General features: G+C 54.5%; 1 protein-coding gene across 3 annotated transcripts in view; it reads right to left on the reverse strand.

The window, feature by feature from the left end:
* Positions 1 to 806: 806 nt before the first annotated feature.
* LOC144942086 (carbonic anhydrase 7-like) overlaps positions 807 to 21333 on the reverse strand; it is a 33797-nt gene continuing 13270 nt past the window's right edge. For 2 of the 3 annotated variants that reach the window (XM_078868766.1, XM_078868767.1), the window contains exons 3-7: positions 17982 to 18100; positions 14694 to 14789; positions 13680 to 13742; positions 11047 to 11202; positions 807 to 2647 (exon numbers count right to left, since the gene is read on the reverse strand). In XM_078868766.1, coding sequence (XP_078724892.1) covers positions 2531 to 2647; positions 11047 to 11202; positions 13680 to 13742; positions 14694 to 14789; positions 17982 to 18100 — 551 coding nt within the window. In that variant the 3' untranslated portion in view covers positions 807 to 2530. The remainder of the gene's footprint in view (positions 2648 to 11046; positions 11203 to 13679; positions 13743 to 14693; positions 14790 to 17981; positions 18101 to 21333) is intronic. The other variant, XM_078868768.1, reaches the window with a different exon arrangement.

Raw genomic sequence — 21333 nt, forward strand, 5'->3', positions numbered from 1 at the left:
TTCGTCACTGGTGTTGGACCGTGAGCGGGAATCGAACTCGGGTCGCCGGGCTCGTAGCACAGCGAGCTAACCGCTGCGCCACCGCTCCCCACCATCACCACCACTACCACCAACACGAACAGCAGCACCGCAAGCATCAGTGTCAACAGCAGCAGCAGCAAGCACTCAGTTATCGCATTCCAGTAATACCCCCGTGCACTTGGGTACACGCACAGCCCTTGCCGCCAATCCCCTGCCGGATGAGGGGTCCTCTCCGCACAACCGTGCGGGTCGTGGGGGGTTCATTCATCGAGCTGTGGGTGCGGCTCGTGGGCACTGCCCTTAGTGCTGCCCGCACAGCCCACGGCCCTCCCGCGGCACCCCGTTCGTGACAGGCACGGGGTTGGGGCCACCCTGACAAAGTGACGCGTTGCCCTGCTGAGGGGTCTAACCCTGTTTGCGTTCCCTGACCCGACGAGATCGGCCCACGCTCCGGGATCCTTTGGTCGCGATACACCTCCTTTGTAAAAAAACAAATCACACCCAAACATCGCTCACCTCCCACATCCAACCCCCCTCCACCTCACCCCTCCTGGAATCGTCGACTCTTGCGCACAATGTCAGCAGCAGCAGCAGCAGCAAGATGTTCAGGAGCTACAAGATGGCAAATGTCAAGGTCTTGCTGCTGGCCACGACCAGAGGGCGTCAGCATGGAGTTCGTGTCGTTTGGGTGTTCCTCCTCCTCCCTCCTCCTCCCTCCTCCTCCCTCCTCCTCCCTCCTCCTCCTCCCTCCTCCTCCTCATCCTCCTCCTCCTCCTCATCCTCCTCCTCATCCTCCTCATCCTCATCCTCCTCATCCTCCTCATCCTCATCCTCCTCATCCTCCTCATCCTCATCCTCCTCCTCATCCACTGGTTTGTTGAACCCCGCGGGCTCAGACGTGAGGATTGCACGGCCACGATCACACTCCCGCGGCTTGCGCCTTTTTAGTGTCCGGTTCCAGCAGTTGCTTCGAGGAGGTGGAGGAGGAGGAATCTCAAATCCGGGAGGTGTGGTGATGTTTGTGTCTCGAATGGGGGGGAGGGTGTTCTTTCCGGACGTCGGCGTCGTTGAGACGGACGTCGTTAACTCAAACCCCTCTCTCCGTTATCTAAAAGTATGGTCCGAAGTTTTCCTATAATCTCATAGCGAGTGGGCGATTCCATTAGGACTGAATGTGGAGATTTAGGGTGGGGGGGGGGGAAACAGCAGAAGGGAACCGCGTCCTTGCGTGTTCCTTCGATTCACGATCATCCCCCCCTTGCATTTCATTGCAGTCGATACAAACGCATCACAACGAAGCATCACGGTGACGCGTCACGATGATGCGTCACGGCAACGCGTCAACAACGACACGTCACGGCGAGGCGTCATGACAACGGGTCACAACAACACGTCGCAGCAGCGCGTCACAATAATAACGAATATCGCCTATGACGTCAATTCGTTTTGCATTTGAACTTAATAATAAGGTGATAACGTGATCACGTGTAGACTTCGCCCAGTAGTGATTCATTAACTATTTTTTATCAGTCGTACGAATATTGCTCTTCAAGAGACGCTCACGTCACAGGGGCACCTTCATTGCGTTTAGTGCAAAAGCTGCGTGGTCAGCGTCGCGTCGCGTCGCCGTTGGTCCAGAACTCCGGTCCTCGCCGCCCACCACGGTCGGCCCTCTCCGTGTTTACCGAGTGTCCCCCGTCCCCCCCACTACTCGCCTACACGCTACTTACACGCGCCAGATGATTGCTCAACAAAAATAATAAAGTGGACAAATTCGCCTCCTACCCATTTCCGCATGAACAAATAAAGAGTGTCATTTTTTTTTTACGCATCACATCGGCCGCACGGCAGCCTTCTGGGAGTGCATATCATTTATATTATTATTATTATTCCATCGGCATCGGTTTCATGCAAGGAGAACTCTGGGCTGGTTTGTGACATTCAGCGTGTGGCACCAGCAGTCAGGCTCGCTTCCACCAATGCTGATGGAAATGTGTGTAGGAAAGGGACCCCCCCCCTCTCTCCATTAGATAAGGGGTTGTACGGTAGTCCATTAGTTAACAGTGACATCGGTTAACGGTTTTAGGTTAGCGTTTCGCCTCCCATAGGACCCCCACTGTTTCGACTGAACGTTAACATTTTGGCGAACGGCACGTTTACGTTATACACGCGGGGCGCCACTTTCGGCCAATCCGAGCGCTCGTAAGCAAGGCCGAGCCATGCCCTCAGCCAATCAGGGACGCCCATTCATAGGCGTTCGGACCTCGACTGGCTTCGTTTACATGATTATGTTCTCTGTTCTGGCAGTGGAGACCGGCTCTCTCTTAAATGAACGGTTATTTTGGTTAACAGTAGATTTCGTGGAATGGATTAAAAAACGTGAACCGAGGGACTGCTTCTGGAGTTTGATACTGACCTACAAGGCAGTAGCGGTGGGTCACGAGGAACGGAGTCTGGCAAGTCCAGTCAGAGGTCAAAGGTGTCGGTCAAGAGTCAAGGGTCGAGGTCATCACGGGTAGGCAGTGACGACTCGGCCACACAGTGGCTGCGGCGGTCGGAAGTTGTCCACCATGGGTCGGCTCCTTTCATTCTCCCCGGAGAAGCTGAGCTCGCGGAAGCGCGACAGCTGGTGAGCGGAGAGAGATGCAGAGACAGGTCAGCAACAACAATACACAAACAACAACAGCAGCAACAACAACAACACGCCCATCACGCTCAGCAGCTCACATAACAACAGCGCGAGGCGACCGGACGCTGTGCTAAGCCTGGACATCTTTGAGAAAGAGCTTAACAGCTCATCAGATTCATCCAGTATAAGTAGCTCTAATCCAGCCACACCAGTAACCCACACCCAACCCCAACCACGCTCGTCAACCAGAACTGAGCTCTACCCCCGTAACCACATTATTCAACAGAATCCTAAACCCCTGACACTAACGACGCTGGTCAAATTATTTGGGTCTTTCGGTAACGTCACGTAGATAGGTTCAAATAAAATAACAAAAAACTGCGACGTTTCGATCGCAACACAAGCGGTCGTCATCAGGAAAGGGGGGTTAGCTCTTAAAGGCAAACTGTTGATAAAGGTTTAAAATGGGCGGAGCCCAAATGTAACATTGGCTGCTGACATTTGGGCTACGCCCATTTCAAACCTTTATAAGCAGTTTGCCTTTAGAAGCTAACCCCCTTTTCCTGATGACGACCGCTTGTGTTGCGATCGAAACGTCGTAGTTTTTTGTTTTTTTATTTGAACCTATCTACGTGATTTTACCGAAAGACCCAAAGAATATGAATTCCTGCAGTCACGAAAGCTTTAAATCAAGATTTGACTCTGGTCAATCAAACGGCGTTGCCTCTAACCACACGCAACACACAACACCAACCACGGTGGTTGGCGTTGTGTGTTGCGTCATTGGTCTGCGTGGGCCGTGGTGCTGGTGGCGGCGGAAGTGATGGTGTTGTGGCTCGTGGCGGTGGTTGTGCCATTTGGCGCGTGAGTCGTGGGTGGCGGTGGGAGGGAGCGGTGGCGCAGCGGTGAGCGCGCCCCACTACGAAGCTGGTGACCCGAGTTCGATTCCCGCTCACGGCCACCAAAACCGGTAACGATTATTTGCGCCTATCCTGGGCCTCTCCTAGGTCGACTCAGCCTCGAATGAGTGCCCGGTGAGATGTGTAAAACATGGCCACTGGGGACACAAAGGCGGCCGTGACACAGCACTTGCCCCAACAGTAAGGCTATACGGGGGATCTTTGTCTTTGGTGGTGACTGAAACAGCCCACGGGGCGTGCTGCCCCCACTCCACCCCCCACCCCAGATGCCCCCCCCCCCCCCCACGGCGGATCAGAGGTCGCCTCCAGCGAGCGCTTTAATTAATTGCGCGCCGCTCGCGCGAGTCCGACTCTTACGAAACCCAGGGCCACCCACGCGAGCCTCTCGCAGGGTTTCACAAGAGGGGGAGAGACCGAGAGAGGGGGGGGAGGGGGGGAGGGGAAGAGACTTTTTGACTTTTAAACAACTTTTATTGCCGCCAACAGCAACAGCACTGGAGGCGATTTCGATATGAAATACACAGTCACCAGCAAACAAATGAAAATAAACGCTATAAATCCACGCGCTGTGGCGCTAATTGCACCGCGCACAACACGAAAGAGGGGGGGTAGAGAGAGGGGGTAGAGAGAGAGGGAAGGGGTAAGAAGGAGCAGAGCGTGAAATATTTCGTAAAATCTTTCATTTAAACAGCGGGGGGCACATAAAGCAAAGCATTGAAAAAAACTAAATGATGAACGAAGCAAAGTGCCGACTACACCGAGCATCTTCTCGTTTCCTCTGATCGTAAAAAAGAGAGAGAGAGAGAGAGAGACAGTGAGAGGGAGGGAGAGAGGAGGAGGGCGAAAGGAAGATGGGGGGGGCAGCAGAGAGACAGAGAAAGAGGTTGGCTACTTACGGTGCGAAAGAAGTTCAACATACATAGAGAGGGAGAGACAGAGAGAGGAGAGAAACAGAGGGAGATACACAGATCCTGCAACGAAGAAGGGATATCACCTGAAACGTCGCCAATATAGATTGACCTAGCCAGAGAGACCTAGACAGAGAAACATAGACAGAGAGAGAGACCGAGAGAGCTGATGAAAGTCAGCAGAGAGCTCCCGTGCCGCGTCTCCCACTGTCGCATAGCGCGCGGGGTCGGCACGGACCCTGGTGCAAGGAGTTAATTCGCCCCCCCCCCCCCACATCGACCCCTTCCTCTTCATGTGCCGGCGCTTGGGGCACTCCCCAGCCAGTGGGACCGTAGCAGAGCCACGCGATGCCCACGCCACGGATTGGAACACGACCCCTGGTGCCGAGCAAGCGAGCTGGGCGGCCCAAGGACGTCCACGACCGCCGAATTGATCGTTGCCGGTTCAATCCCCCCCCCCTACACCCCCAGCAGCTTGCAGGGTGAACCCACGCGGCTCCCCCACGACGACCGCGGCGTTTCCATCGCCGTGGCGGCGGTGCGGTGCTGTGGTGGTGCGGCGCTACGAACCCGGCGGTCGCCGAGCTCGGCTGCCGCTCGCGCCCAAGGCCAGCGGCGATTGTCTCAAATCTGGTCCCGGGCCTCCCCCCCTGGTGCTACATGTCAAACAAACATTGCCACTCGGGAGACAAAGGCGGCCGGGCGTGGTGCTGGCCACATCACTGACCCCCCCCCCACCCCACCACCGTGCGCCGTGCTGGCCTTCTTAGGTGCTCGCTAACAGCAGTTGCCCCAACAGTCTGTTGAGGCTATACGGGGGATCTTTGTCTTTGCCATTGGTGCTTGCATCGCTGGGGCTCCCCGCAAGAAGGCCGGGCCCCACTGGCACGCTTCCCGGCGGCGGTGGTGGGAACGCGGGCCGGAATCATCGCGAATATTATCACTAATTATTATTATACCGACCGCACTCAAGCAATAAATCGTCCATTAAACTCACCCCTCGCGGTACGAACATCATTACCGGCGATTAAATCAAACGCTGAAGAAAGTGCAGACGTCCCCATTAGCGGTGGATTGATGGTTATCGGACGCGACGTCCCCCCAAGGGCATGGGGCAAGGTGGAGGAGATCCGCTCGCTCGCCGGCAAGCCCACGCGATGGACTTTTGTGGGGGTTTTTTTTCGCAGCCGGCCTCGTCGTGACCGCCGAACGACATCGCGTGGGCAAAGCACGGACGTGAGGACAGGCGCGAGTGGCACGCACGTGACGACAAAAACAGCAGCTCGACAAATGTCGTCAACAACGTCGCCTTCTTTTCTTGCGCACGATGGTGGTAGTTACGACGGTGGTGACGGCGGTGGTGGTGGGTGGCGGTGGCGATAGTGGTGGCGGCAGTGAAGGTGGTGGCGGTGGTGGCGGTGGCGGTGGTGGCAGTGGTGGTGGCGGTGGTGGCGGTGGCGGTGGTGGCGGCGGTGGTGGTGGTTGTGACGGCGGTGGTGGTGGCGGCGGCGGCGGGGGCAGGGGCTAAGCGTCAATGTTCCGATGAGAACGGTTGGCTACGTACGGTGCGAAAGAATTTCAACATACATGCAATGTCGAGGTCTGCTATAAAATACTTTATTATTTACACTATATATTTTTATTTTATTTTAACCAAGTAAGGCCCACTGAGCCAAAGACCTCTTTTTTTCAGAAGCCACCTGGTCACAAATGATAGCTCGACGAATTAGTGGCTCATCATCACGTGGACATTTATAGCAGCCAAAAACTCTGAACACGTGACGTCGATTGCAAAAACCGGAGGACCCGGAGAAAAATCCACGTGACCACGGGGAGAGAGAGAGACACCGCAAAGTCCAAATATACAGCAGCAGGCGTCAGGGTCGGGATCGGGCCCACGAGCTGCTTCGCACCAGGCGAGGGAGGTAACATCTCCGAGCCACCGCGTTGCTGGCCATGACGAGAGGGCTTCAGCAGTTACGTCTACGGGACATTTGTTGACACTGGCAAAAAGGTCCCATAGACTATAACTGCCCAACCCGAGCTATGAATGCTTCGACACTTGCATTGCCTCTGTCCTGTTGACTTTTTTGCATTCTCTGGTCTGACACTGGTGAGACGAGGGCATAGAGACGTCTGTGTCTGGTCTAGGCCAATCAGTTTCAAAGACATTGAATGCATCATCAGAGCATGTTTGTTTTTTCTTTAAGTTTTGCCAGAAGTACAGTGTGTGGTTAATTCAGACTTGATTCCTTGCAAAAGGTGTTTGAACATCTTGACACCTGCTGTTTTATTGACATCAAGCGCAAAGCTTATTCTTATTTCAGCAGTTACTGTTCGTGTCGTTTCGTTGTTCCTCCTCCTCTGTTCAAGGAGCGCAGACCGCAGTTGAGTTACCGTGCGGCCCATAGGTTGTTTGGTTTGCATAGCCGCAGTCGCACTAATGTGGCTTGTCTTTAATGTATCTTTGTGCGTCTATAGTTGTCTATGAGTCGCTACGTATCGCTATGTGTCTCTATGAGTCTCTAAGTATCTATACAGGTCACTGTGTATCTCTACGAGTCCCTGTGTATCTCTACGAGTTTGCTCTATGGTCCCATAGTTCCGGTTGCCTGGCCACAATTGCACGACTGTGGCTTGCGTCGTTAAATCCTCCACGTTCTGAACGAGATGCGGCGCAGCATCGGCCTGCTGTTTGACGTTCCCGTGCGGCTGATGGTGACACCGGTTGCCTCCGACGAGGCGGAATCCAACCGCCGTCTCAAACGTAAAAAAGTGTACAATAGGCGACGTTTCGGGCAACAGCCCTTCAGCGCAACGCGCGGAAGAGGCCAGAGAGGTCGAGTGAATTCTACTTCTCTGGCCCCCCTCTCTATGGGACTTTAAGAAGGGGGCCACTGCCCAACACGTCACCTATTAAATACAGGGTGCTTCAAAAACATGTTAACACTTCGGAGAATTTGCAACGACGCCACAAGAAATGTGCCTCCGGGCTCTGGAGACCGCCCAGAGAAGATTCCAGCCGTATGTTGACGATGATGGCGAACAAGTGGAGACTGACTTTTTGAAGCTATTAACATGACATTTGTTATCATGTTACGGTGTATTATCCGTTCTTTTTGCATTAAAAACCATAGTTCCATATAAGCGTTAAACATTTTTTTAAGCACTCAGTATTTCTTCCTTTTAAGGCCCACCGTGCTGTTGACGAGTGCTTTGAGGAGTTGTTATTGTTAGTGGCACTCGTGCACTCACTGCCAACGCAGCAGCAGCAGTTGGACGTCTGACAACTTGGGTGAAGCTCAGTCCGGACCAAAAAAAAATCTGAACATTTTCTGGTTGACCAGGAACCCGAGGCTCACGGCAGCGTCCTTTAGCTGTCATTGGGATGGCACACCGACTCGTAAACACGACTAAAGAGTCTCGGCTTGGTGTTGGACAATTCACTGTCGTTTCTGACCCCGCTTAGAACAAGTAGTAACCGATATGCGAGTTCCACTCACGGACAATCAAAAAACACCACCGGTGTGCTGTACTAGTGACGAATTGGCTACGTTCTGTTTACGTGACAGCCCTTACTAGTTGGCTGTGTCGGGTGGTGGCGGGTTTAGCGACACATTTATATATTTACGCGATCTAACCCAAAAAAAAATATCTGTTATGGACACCATTCCTCTGCGACGGAGATTGTGCTGCCGTCCTGAATGCCCCCTTTGTAACACCGTCACGTCGCCACTCTGGCAATGCCCTGTCCTGTGGACGTGGGTCACCCACGGCGGTGTGGGCTCGGATTGGGTTTCTCCAGGGCATTCGGAACGCCTCGACGCGACTCGCTCCACCGAACGACCTCTCCTTGTCGCTAGGATCCAATCTCCCAGACGTAACTGGACCTGACAATGACCCGGCTTCCAACACCCCCTACCCCATACCCCCACCGTGCCGCACGGTTAAAAATCGCCGCGCTACATTTCACGAAGGAACTCTCCCAGCGATGGCCTCGGCACCGTCGATCGACAAATCACGGCCAGCGCTCCTCACGGCGAGCGTTGGCAGGTCACGCCGTGCATTTTCAGGCGGACCGATGGCCGACGGGCGAGAGACCGGGGAACAATTGGCTGCCAAAGGACAGAATGCGCCCCAGAGGATGACCACCGCGGAGATGCAACCCACGCCATCGTAGCGTGCTGCCGTTTCGCCGCTCTGCCGCCAATCTCCCGGGGCGAGCCACCAGGGAACGGCTCCTCCTCGACGCTCACGGGAAGGGAGTTCGGAACATTTCTGCGGTGCTCCGCCAAGCCTCGCCGATGCCTCCACAGCGCCGGGTTACAGACCACGGCCATGTGCAGCTTCGCCACCACCACAGACAAAGATCCCCCGTATAGCCTCAGTATATTGTCGGGTCAAGTGGGATTAAGGAACACCTATGAGACAAGGCCGGCATGGCACTCGAGGGGGTGGGTGGCCAGCACCACGCCTGGCCGCCTTTCTCTCCCCAGTGGCGATGCTTACTATACACCCCACCAGGTACTCATTTGAGGCTGAGTCGACCAGGGGGAGGCCCAGGACCGGTTAAAATATTCGCCGCTGTTATTGGTCGTCAGCGGGAATTGTACTCGGGTCGACTGGGTTCGTACCGCAGTGCGCTAACCACTGCGCCACTGCTCCCCGCCACCACCACAGCGGCGTGGTGGTCATGAGCCACATGAGACTCTCAAACCACCGAAAATGTTGTTTTATTATTATTATTGTTATTATTATTATTCCAAAAGAGCAGCGCGGTCTCTGTAAGAAATAAAATCAATTTAGGGGCGACTCAATTAGGCCGCACAGTGCCGCACGGGCCGTTGATTGGTCGCCCAATTAGGCGCAAAGACCGCTGGCGAGCGTCGGGCGAGCAACAGCCGCCAGCGGTGGCAGCGGCCACGCCGGGCCAAGAGCGGATTTCCTGCATGGCTAGTCCCAGGGGTCAACTCGACCCATCATCTTCAAGGGGTCGATAAAATGAGTATCGGTTTGTGGCAAGGCACACTCGTTGCGCTCGGGTTATACTTGGCCCCGCTAGTCATTATCACCACCAACACCACCACCACTATCATCGCTCACCACAATCACTCACCACCATCACCACCCACCACCACAATCAACAATCACTCACTACCATCATCACCCACCACCACCATCATCACTCAGACATCACTCACCACGTGCCAATCTGCGATTCATCACTCACCACGACTCTCTAAGCACCACACGCCTTACTCACCACCCAGCACACACCACGGATCCCTCACCACCTCGCCACTCACCACCAGCCACCATCCACACAGCTGCATCTGCACCACCACCACCACCACCCTCCATCCATCACTCACTATTCACCCCGCCCCTCCCTCCCCCCCCTTCTGCACCCCCCCCCCGCCCCCCTCCTTGCCAGCATCACATCTCGCTGTCCCTCTGGGGAGGTTTAGTCATGGTTCGGGGTTACAGGGCATCATCCACCTGCCAGAAAATCATCTGGGGGAGCGCCAGGGAGACAGGGGATCACGATGATGCTGCTGCTGCTGCTGATGATGATGATAATGATGACCATGCTCCTGATCAGTATACTGCTGATGACACTGCTGCTGATAACTGATGATAATGCTGCAGCTACTGATGACACTGCTGCTGCTAACTGATGATAATGAATTAGGGTACTGCTGCTACTGATGACACTGCTGCAGCTACTGATGATAATGAATTAGGGTACTGCTGCTACTGATGACACTGCTGCTGCTACTGATGATAATGAATTAGGGTACTTCTGCTACTGATGATAATGCTGCTGCTGCTGCTACTGATGATGATAATGAATGAGAGTACTGCTACTGATGCTACTGTTACTGATGATGCTGCTGATAATGTTGCCACTACTGATGATGATTAACGCGTAGGCTTTCGCGACCAAATTCATCCATAATACAGGTTTTTGTGGGTTAGATCGCGTAAATATAAATGTGTCGTTAAACCCACCACCACCCGACACAGCCAACTAGTAAGGTTTGTCACATAAACAGAACGTGGCAATTCGTTACTAGTACAGCACATCGGTGTTGTACCAACACACCTCCTGTTGTTTCAACAGAAGATGTGCATCGGATTAATTGCACGTGTGGCAAATGTTGTGTTGGGCAGACAGGACGAATGATCAGCACGAGACTAAAAAACACCAAATAAATATTAAATACTCACAAATACAACTGTCAGCAGTAGCAGAACACGCGTGCCAACAAGGACACTCAATTGATTTTGATAATGTTGAAGTTCTGTGCAAAACTAGCTACTACTGGCCAAGACTAATTAGAGAATCCATCGAAATTGAAAGAAGTTAAAATAATTTTAACCGTTCGGATAGCTACAAACTTAGTGCTGCTTGGAAGCGAATCATCAAGTAATACATTGTTGAAATGCATGCCTATACGTCAAACTACAGGAGGTACAATAACAATGTGCATACATATTGTTATTGGGGGATGGGGGGGTTGGGGGATGGGGGGGGTGGGGGGGGTGGGGGGGTGGGGGGGCTCACCTGCTCGCGGCTCACGTGTATGGGCTGCTGCAGCATGAGCCAGGAGACGCTCTCGTAGAGCGGCGGCGTCGTGAGGGAGCCCGCGTAGCTCCACAGCGACAGCGACGGCGGCAGCAGCAGCGACGGGTTCACGCCGCGCACGTCCACGGCGGAGCCCTGCGGTGGTGATGATGGTGGTGGTGATGATGGTGGTGGTGATGGTGGTGGTGGTGGTGGTGATGATGGTGGTGGTGATGATGGTGGTGGTGGTGGTGATGGTGGTGGTGATGATGGTCGTGGTGATGATGATGGTGGTGGTGATGATGGTGGTGGTGGTGGTGATGATGATGGTGGTGGTGATGATGGTGGTGGTGATGATGATGGTGGTGGTGGTGATGATGGTGGTGGTGATGATGGTGGTGGTGATGGTGGTGGTGGTGATGATGGTGGTGGTGATGATGGTGGTGGTGGTGGTGATGGTGGTGGTGATGATGGTCGTGGTGATGATGATGGTGGTGGTGATGATGGTGGTGGTGGTGATGATGATGGTGGTGGTGATGATGGTCGTGGTGATGATGATGGTGGTGGTGATGATGGTGGTGGTGATGATGGTGGTGGTGGTGGTGATGATGATGGTGGTGATGATGATGATGGTGGTGGTGATGATGGTGGTGATGGTGGTGGTGGTGGTGGGGAGGTTGATGGTCGTGATGGTGGTGGTGGTGGTGATGATGAGATTGATGGTGGTGATGGTGATGGTGGTGATGGTGGTGGTGGTGATAATGGTGGTGGTGATGATGGTGGTGATGATGATGGTGGTGGTGATGATGGTGGTGGTGATGGTGGTGGTGGTGATGATGGTGGTGGTGATGATGATGGTGGTGGTGATGATGATGGTGGTGGTGATGATGGTCGTGGTGATGATGGTGGTGGTGGTGATGATGGTGGTGATGATGGTGGTGGTGGTGGTGATGGTGGTGGTGGTGGTGGTGGTGATGGTGGTGGTGATGATGGTGGTGATGATGATGATGATGGTGGTGGTGATGATGGTGGTGATGGTGGTAGTGGTGGTGGGGAGGTTGATGGTCGTGATGGTGGTGGTGGTGATGATGAGATTGATGGTGGTGATGGTGATGGTGGTGATGGTGGTGGTGGTGGTGATGGTGATGGTGGTGGTGATGGTGGTGGTGATGGTGGTAATGGTGGTGATGGTGGTGGTGATGAGATTGATGGTGGTGATGGTGGTGGTGGTGGTGATGAGGTTGATGGTGGTGATGGTGGTGATGGTGATGGTGGTGATGAGATTGATGATTATGATGATGGTGGTGGTGGTGGTGGTGAGGATGATAACATTCATTACGATGATTATGATGATGGTTAAGTCGATGATGATTATGACGTTGATGTTGACAATGATCATAGCGATGATGTCGAGGTTGATGATGGTAATGTTGATGATATTGGTGATTACAGTGATGATGGTGAAAAAGAAGATGATGATGATGACAATTGTCAACTACATTCAGCTAAGGGTGCATGTGTGTAGCACTGGCTAGAGGTGAGTCAGGTGGATGTGCGTTGAACTTCTTTCGCACCGCACGTAGCCAGCCGTGATAATCGGACGTGCAGGGGAAGGACAACAACCTAAACACAATATGCACTAATACAGAGATGAGTTCTATATCTAGATGATGATGATGATTGAAAAGCGCACGTCCCCAGAGGCTGTCTAATATTCGAAGGCAGAGGCGTTCCAGACGGCCGCAGAAGCGCATCTGAAAGCTCCGCGCGATGATGCGTGTGTGTGCGCGTGTGTGTGCGTGTGTGTGTGCGCGTGTGTGTGCGTGTGTGCGCGTGTGTGTGCGTGTGTGCGTGTGTGTGTGCGTGTGTGTGTTTGCGTGTGTGTGCGCGTGTGTGTGCGTATGTGTGTGCGCGTGTGTGTGCGCGTACGTGTGTGCGTGTGTGCGCGTGTGTGTGTTTGTGTGTGCGTGTGTGTGTTTGTGTGCGCGTGTGCGTGTGTGTTTGCGCGTGTGTGTGCGCGTGTGTGTGCGCGTGTGTGTGCGCGTGTGTGTTTGTGCGCGTGTGTGTGCGCGTGTGTGTTTGTGCGCGTGTGTGTGCGTTATGTGTTTGCGTGTGTGTGCGTTATGTGTTTGCGTGTGTGTGTGCGCGTGTGTGTGCGCGTGTGTGTGTGTGCGCGTGTGTGTTTGTGCGCGTGTGTTTGCGTGTGTGCGTGTGTGCGTGTGCGCGTGTGTGTGTTTGTGTGTGTTTGTGCGCGTGTGTGTGTGTGCGTGTGCGCGTGCTATGTCCCGTGGGGAGTGGTGGCGTAGCGGTTAGCAAGGCTGTGCCACGAACCCGGCGAGTTCCATTTCCGCTCGCGACCATCGGCTGGCGAATATCAGAACCGATCCTGGGCGGCCTTCTCAAGGCCGACTCGGCCTTCAATGAGCACTCGGTGGCGGTGTGTAAAAATAAGAGCGCTGGGGAGACAAAGGCGGCCGGGCGTGGCGCTGACCACCCCACTTCTCCACCGTGTGCCGTGCCGTAGCCGGCCTTCGTACGCCGCTGTTACTCGTGAACAGCACTTGACCCCAAGACCCTGTTGAAGGCCGTGCGGGGGGATCTTTGTCCTGCAGGTGCACGTGACGAGGTCTCACCTTGGCGGTGATTCTCGGCAGGAGATCGGTGATCTTCTTCAACTCCTTGTTCTCCTCGCCCACCTGGTCACACCACAACACCGACAAGTGTGAACAACCACTCACGCGGCAACATCCTCATCGCGGACGGCCCACGCTCTCTCCACTGCTGGATTGAGGCATACGCCCAGCTGTCGCCATCCATCTCTCACAGCCTCGCAGAATCAGAAACTTGAACGAGAATCTGTAGTTATTACGGAGAAATCCGATGAGCTATGAAGCTCTTCTCCCCCCCCCCCCCCCCCCCGCGACCTGTCCAGAAGAGAGAAGCACGGCAGAAGTGAGCTGCGCAGTGGGGGGAGGGCAGCAGCCTCTCATCTCACAGTAACTTCGTCATCAGCTGGGGGACTGCTACAAGCGCTCACACGTGGGAGGACCCCCCAACATTTGATCTGGACTCGCACGGTCGCACCCAGAGGCTATTCGAGATACGCGCGACTCCTCCTGCCTGACGACATTGCCGTTGCGCTCACGGTCTCGAACATTTAGCGCTGTTGGGGAGGTGGGGGGAGGGTGCTCCATCTTCGTAAAAATGTTGAGAAAAAAAATCTCATGGTGATTGTCACGGGGGGGGGGGGGGGGGGGGGTGAGGGGGGGGCAAGGCACCCCCTGCCCCCACGCTCGTTACGCTCCTGGAGCCGCGTGCGGTGGCTGTTGGAGGGCTGCCGCCTCGTGGCCGTCCCTGATTAAGGAGCCAACGCCGTGTAGCAGTCGCCACCACGGCGCGTTGAGCATCTTGAAGTGTTGAGTCTCGCTGTTGGAATTCGAAGACAACGCCTCTACTTGTTGTTTGGGTTGCCGACCCCTGTGCTACTGGATACGGAGTTGGGGGAGGGGGGCTTTTGGGGGGGGTTGGGGAGGAGGAGGGGGGGGGCGCACGCCGAGGTCACGTGATTGACGGGAAGCTCGTGTAGCCTCTGCGCGTCTCGCATCACTGGGGGGGGGGGGGGGGGGGGCACGCGGTGGGGGCCGCACCTCCAAGAAGACGCCGACCACCGCCAGGCCATCGGGGGCCACAGCAGCCTCCTCGAAGCTCGCGTAGCGGTCGGCACTCCAGTGGACCAGGTGCAGCTGCAGGTGAGTGGGGCAGGGTGGGTGGGGCAGGGTGGGTGGGGCAGGGTGAGTGGGCAGGGTGAGGGGGCGGGGTGTGTGGGGCAGGGTGGGTGGGGCAGCGTGAGTGGGGAAGGGTGTGTGTTATGGGTGTTTGCAGGTGTGTGTGTGTTTAGGTATGGTTGCGTGTGTGTGCGACACAAAGAGAGAACAATTATTGATCTCTTGGGTGTTAGAGACGACACAGGCAACAACAGAAGGGCACAGGAGGGAGCAGCTCAGCCAAGCACCACTCCCGACCACCTTTGTCTTCCCGTACAAATGTATACACCGCGAATCAGGGACTCTGTTCAGGCCGAGTTGTGTGTATCTATGTGTGTGGTCGACTCAGCCTGACATGGTGCGATGTTTACACATCAACACTGGGGAGACAAAGGCGGCCGGGCATGATGCTGGCCGCCCATCCCCTCGTGTGCTGTCCGGGCCCTTCATATGCGCTACTCGCTAACAGCACTTGCCCCTAACAGAAGGCTACACGGGGGATCTTTGCCTTTGTTTGTTTGTGGGGGCCAGCAAGAGTTGCGATGGAAATTTTAATCATCTCATTGATCCTCGGAAAAAAAAAAGATGAAGACGATTTAAAAAAATAAAACGATCACCATCTCTGATGAAGACAATGGTCTAAATCCCCGAGTGATTCGCGTGAACTCGTTAGGACGAGGCTGATGGAAAAGAGACTTAATGAGGCCCACGGGTTGTGTGTTGGTAAAGGGGGGGGGGGGGGGAGAGGTCCAGGGAGGGTGGGTAGCACTTTTCCAAGGTGTACCCAAATACCAAGGTGTACCCAAATACCAAGCTGTACCCAAATACCAAGGTGTACACAAATACCAAGGTATACCCAAATACAAGGTGTACCCAAATACCAAGGTGTACCCAAATACCAAGGTGTACCCAAATACCAAGGTGTACCCAAATACAAGGTGTACCCAAATACAAGGTGTACCCAAATACAAGGTGTATCAAGGTGTATCCAGGGTGCTACGGTGTTTGTGTTACCCACAAACCGTCACGACCACGTGCATTCATCGTAATGAAAAATGTGGGTAGGGGGGGAAATATATCCGGCTTCTATTCGCGATTGTGCTGCTGTCAGTGTCCGGAAATCTCGGCGCATCAATGCGACTTCTGTTCGGGGAACGGTCCGCGGAAGCGGATTCCACAGAGCCGCCCCTTGAGTGCCCTTCAATGTGACCTCTGGTGGCTCCCACACAGGGACAGAATGACAGCGCATTCCAGCTCGCTCTGCCACCGGGAGCCACGGTGATCATTGCACGGCGAGTCAAAGCGATGTCTGTCTTTGTTGTCAGAGCTGGAACGGTGTTTTTTGTTTGGCCAGATCAAGCAGAGAACTAAGATTAGACCGCGGCAGCGGCGGCTGCGGCGGTGGTGGTGGTAGTAGTGGTGGTGGTGTTGTTGTTGGTGCGCTTGAAGCCACTCGAGCACTGACACTTAATACAAACCCACGGTTGCTGAGCGCCAGGGCCCAGAGAGATTAAAAACAAAACGCTAAGCGGCCAGCAACGCACCGCACAGGCAGTGGCTGTAACGCGGATTCGAACCGCAGGGGCTCAGGTGGTGCTGACGTCTGAGCCACACTCCGCTGGCCACGTCAGTGCGGGCGTGCCGTGTGAACTAAACTAAAACAAAACTCATTTTCTATTTTACCAGCTAAGAAGGCCCCACTGAGCTAGACAGCACAGCTCTTATCAGAAGCGACCTGGTTATCACAAATAATAGGTCAACGAAAAGGCGGCTTATCGCGTGACAATTTATAGCAGCCAAATACTCCAAACGCGTGAGGTCGATTTTAAATGCGTAGGGGATCCACAGAGACACAAACACAAAAAATAAAAATATACAGCAGGCGTCAGCGTTGGGATCGAACCCACGACCTGCTGTATACCAGGAAAGGTTGTTAACATCTCCCAGCCACCGTGGCGCCGAGCCTGAGACCGGCACGAGCGCGGCGAGTGTCTGAGTGCACTGGGGGCGCGAATGCGCTCGGGTGAATGAAACATTTAGGAGGCAAATGAGCTGCAATTATTAAGTGTCATCGGTAGGTAATGATGATCGTGGTGATATTAACAATGTCAGCTTGTAAGGCTGCGCCCTCACCGCCACCGCCGCTGCACAGCGTTTGCTCGCTCTCGTACGGAGGGGGAGAGAGAGAGGGGAGGGGACGACGATTCGGAGGTACCAGGAGGAGGAACCACATTTCGCCACGGTGGCGAGATGTTAACTACCTCGCCTGGTATACAGGAGGTCGCGGGTTCGATCGAGACTCTGACGCCTGCTGCTGTATATTTGAAGTCCGCGTGTCTCTCTCTCTCTCCCCCCGTGGTCGCGTGGACTTTTTTCCGGGTCCTCCGGTTTTTCCCTCTGCATTTAGGATCAACGTCATGCATTTCGAGAATGTGGCTTCTATACAATTCCACGTGATGATAAGCCGCTTCGTTGAGCAAACATTTGTGCCCGGGTCACTCCTGAAAAAGAGCTATGTAGCTCCGTGGGCATTACCTGGTCAAATAAAACGTACATTTTTGTTTCATAGTTTATAGTGGGAAGGCAGCAGCGAGGCGGTAAGCCAACACCAATGATTGCCCAAGTTCTGCGGTCCTCTATATATGAAGGTGTTATCGGCCAATTAATGAGCGTTTTTTTATGTGGGAGGAAAACCAGAGCACCTGGAGCAAGGTGGGCAACACTCCTGCCATGCAGATGGACCAGGTGGAGTCCACCTTTTGCTTTGCTGCCATCTCCTGGCGAGCCAGGGTACGGAACCTCCTCGACGCCCACGGGAAGGGAGTTTCTTCACCGTGTGTGTGTTGATCCAGCAACCCTCGCTGTCTCCACAGTGCTGGGTTACAGGCCACATACATAGCCACCGCCAAGGACATGTGCGTTCGAACACTTGGGTGCAGCGTGTGGATGTGCATGTCTATTTGGCGTGCTTTGACAATGGGGTGCACTGTGTAAATGTGCATCTCGAGCTTTTGCAGATAATCACTTGGGTGCACTCTAGGACAAAGTACTCTAGGACCTATTGATTTTTGGGTACACCGTGTAAATGTGCATCTAAAACTTTTGCACATCGCTACTTGGGGTGCACTTTGAGAAAGTGCCGGGGGGGGTGGGGGGGGTGGAGTCTGGTACCTCTGCGGGATACGTCTTCCCCTTCACCGTGTGCTCCGAGCCGACATGGTCGTGCGAGCCCCAGTGCATGTGCAGCTGGCGGAGTCGGTAAGGTCCATGGAGGGCCCCCCCTTCTATGACTGTTGAATAGTGAGAGGGGACACACACACACAAAGACAGCGACAAAGATCCCACGTATATCATTAACAGAGTGTTGGGGCAAGTGCTGTTAGCGAGTAGCACCTATGAAGGCCGGCACGGCACACGAGAAGGTGGGTGTGCCAACACCACGCCCGACCGCCTTTGTCTCCCCAGTGACGATGTTTTTACACACCGTACCAGGTAATAATTCGAGGCTAAGTCGACCTAGGGGTGACCGAGGACCCGTTCAGATAATCGTCACTGATGTTGGGACCATTGAGTGGGATTCGAACTCGGGTCGCCAGGTTCGTAGCACAACGCACTGATCGCTACACTACCGGCGGCGCGAGCGAGCAACTGCAGGGCTGCACCTTCTTTTCCGCTTACCGCTGCGGTGGCTCGGAGATTTAACTCCCTCGCCTGGTTAGGCAGGAGGTCGTAAGTTCGATCCCGACCCTGACGCCTGCTGTATATTTGGAGTTTGCGTGTCTCTCTCTCTCTCCCCATGGTGAGATGTTAACTCCCTCGCCTGGTATGCAGGAGGTCGTGGGTTCGATCCCGACTCTGACGTCTGCTGTATATTTGGAGTTTGCGTGTCTCTCTTTCTTCCCGTGGTCACGTGGATTTATTTCTCCGGATCCTCCGGTTTTTCCCTCCACATTTAGAACCGTGCATTGCGATTATTGAGATTATTTTGCTGCCATAAATCTACACGTGATGAGCCACCACTTAATTGGGCCATCATTTGTGGCCAGGTCGCTTCTGAAAAATCTGTTTATACCTCAGTGGGCTTTACCTGCTAAGATAAAAAAAATTCGCTCAGTTGTATTTGTATATTTCAAGTTATTTGTTTACCTTTTCTATACTTTGCACTCCTATCGTGTTTCTGTATTGTTTGTTGAATCGTTTTGACCCCGTGTCCCTGCTGGACATCTGTTAAAAAAAGAGCTTCATAGCTCATCGGATTCCTCCTCCCGCAGTATCAACCATCCTGAAAGACCCAAAAAATATTCTGATTCCGCGTCATGCGCCGCCAGTGGCCGCGACAGAGCGGAAGAGACTCCTTCATCCACGGGGGAAGCGGCAATCCTCCCTCGTCTCTTTTTTTGTTTTTTTCACCACCAATAATATTCCCCGAGATCCGACTTGGCCGAGAAGCGGGGGGGGGGGGGAGTTGGCGTGGTCCTCCCGTCCCCTACTCGGCTGCAGTGTCCCTGGGACACCGCGACAACGCAGCTCACTCGCCTGCGTCGCCCCCCCCCCGCCCCCCTCCACGCTGCCCCCACTCCCCGCCACTCAAGTGCTCCCCCCCCCCGCCGCTCCCAACCAAGTGATGAATAAAAATCGACCCTTCGGCTCTGTAGCGGCCACTCGTGGCTGGCGTATGACACGGAATGGTTATTTATTTATCCTGCCTGGAGAAATGCGATGAGCTAGGAAACTCTGTTTGTTTGTCTCTGCACAGATCTCCAGTGGGGCCACGGGGGACGGGAAGTCACAACAACAAACAAGCAAACAGACGACACGAACAACGCGGCAGGGATGCACAGACGTTGTCTGGGTGGACAAACGCCATGCGGCTACCGATCTGTGCGAGACGCATTCAGCCGCTTCGACCCGCACCCACCGGCGTGGTGAAGTATGGTAAACAACAACAACAACAAATATCCGTGAGCGGCTAAGGCCATTCTGGCTGCTGCGATGTGGCCAGGAGCGATGCACTTTGGAGCGGTGGATTTTGCGTTCGCGGTTGGAGTTTCTCCGGAAACGCGACGTGTGTTTGTAGACGTCGGTTAAGTGGAATCGTTGCGTGGCCCTCCCGTCGGAAATATCTGAACCACAGTGGATTTGCTCCGAGCCGGATGAGAGAGGTGAGAGAGGAGAGGCAGGATAGAGAGAGAGATTGCATTTCACTTCCAACATCCGAGGAGTTTACATTTCACGCCCTGCTCCGTGCTCTCCAGAGTTACTGACCATATTTGTTTTGTAAAAGCCACCACCACTAAAGACAAAGATCCCCCGTATAGCCTTAACAGACTGCTGTGGCAAGTGCTGTTGGCGAGTAGCATCTACGAAGGCCGCCACCGCACTTGAAGGGGTGGGTGGCCAGAAGCACGCCAGACCGTCTGTGTCTCCCCAGTGGCGATGTTCACACGTTGCACTAGGCACTCGTTTTAAGGCTGAGTCGACCTAAGGGAGGCACAGGACCGGTTCAAATATTCGCCACTCAAATTGGCCGTGAGTGGGAATCGAACTCGCGACCACCATACCCCACCACACCCCACCACCACCACACCCCACCACCACCACACCCCACCACCACCACACCCCACCACCACCACACCCCACCACCACCACACCCCACCACCACCACACCCCACCACCACCACACCCCACCACCACCACCACCACACCCCACCACCACCACCACACCCCACCACCACCACCACCACCACCATACCACGCCACCACACCACCACCACACCCCACCACCACCACCATACCACCCCACCACACCCCACCACCACACCCCACCACCACCACACCCCACCACCACCACCCCCAACCACCACACAAAGGCGGCCGGGCGTGGTGGCAACCACCCAGCCTCTCGCGTGCCGTGCAAGCCTTAATAGGTGCAAACCTTAATAGGTGCAAACCTTAATAGGGGGTGGGGGGGGGGGTATTAATCTTTGTATGTCTGCATGTGTTTATGTGACAACCCCCCTCTTTGGGGATGATTTCCCGCTCGTGACGTCAATGTTCCCCAAGGGGGTCGTTAGCGACCTCGTGTGCCCCCTCCTGCACCTCCGTGGAGACCCCTGGTATCCCGCCCTGGGTCACCTTGATAGCTCCCCCTTCGCTAACCCCTTGGGGGTGTGGGGGGGGCTGTCAGATGTCAGTTGGGGGCGTCTTTGCCGTAGGTCCCTGCATCACGGGTTGGTGCACAGTCGACAATTAAGGCATTAATTGGCCGTCGGTAATTAGGTCAGTAAAGTCATAGGAACGTGGAATTGCCGGCAGAGGTTCGGGAACCGCTCTTAAGCGACGCTGCTGCTGAAGATCGTGATGATCATCAGCTCCGACACTGCCGCTGACAACGACACTGCCGCTGACAACGACACTGCCGCTGATAACGACACTGCCGCTGATAACGATAGTGCTTCTGTGTATGCTGCTGCTGCTACGAAGCTTTCTTGTGACTCTGACGCTGCTGCTGATGACCACGCTT

Source organism: Lampetra fluviatilis, chromosome 26 (assembly GCF_964198595.1).
Source record: "Lampetra fluviatilis chromosome 26, kcLamFluv1.1, whole genome shotgun sequence".
NCBI lineage: Eukaryota > Metazoa > Chordata > Hyperoartia > Petromyzontiformes > Petromyzontidae > Lampetra > Lampetra fluviatilis.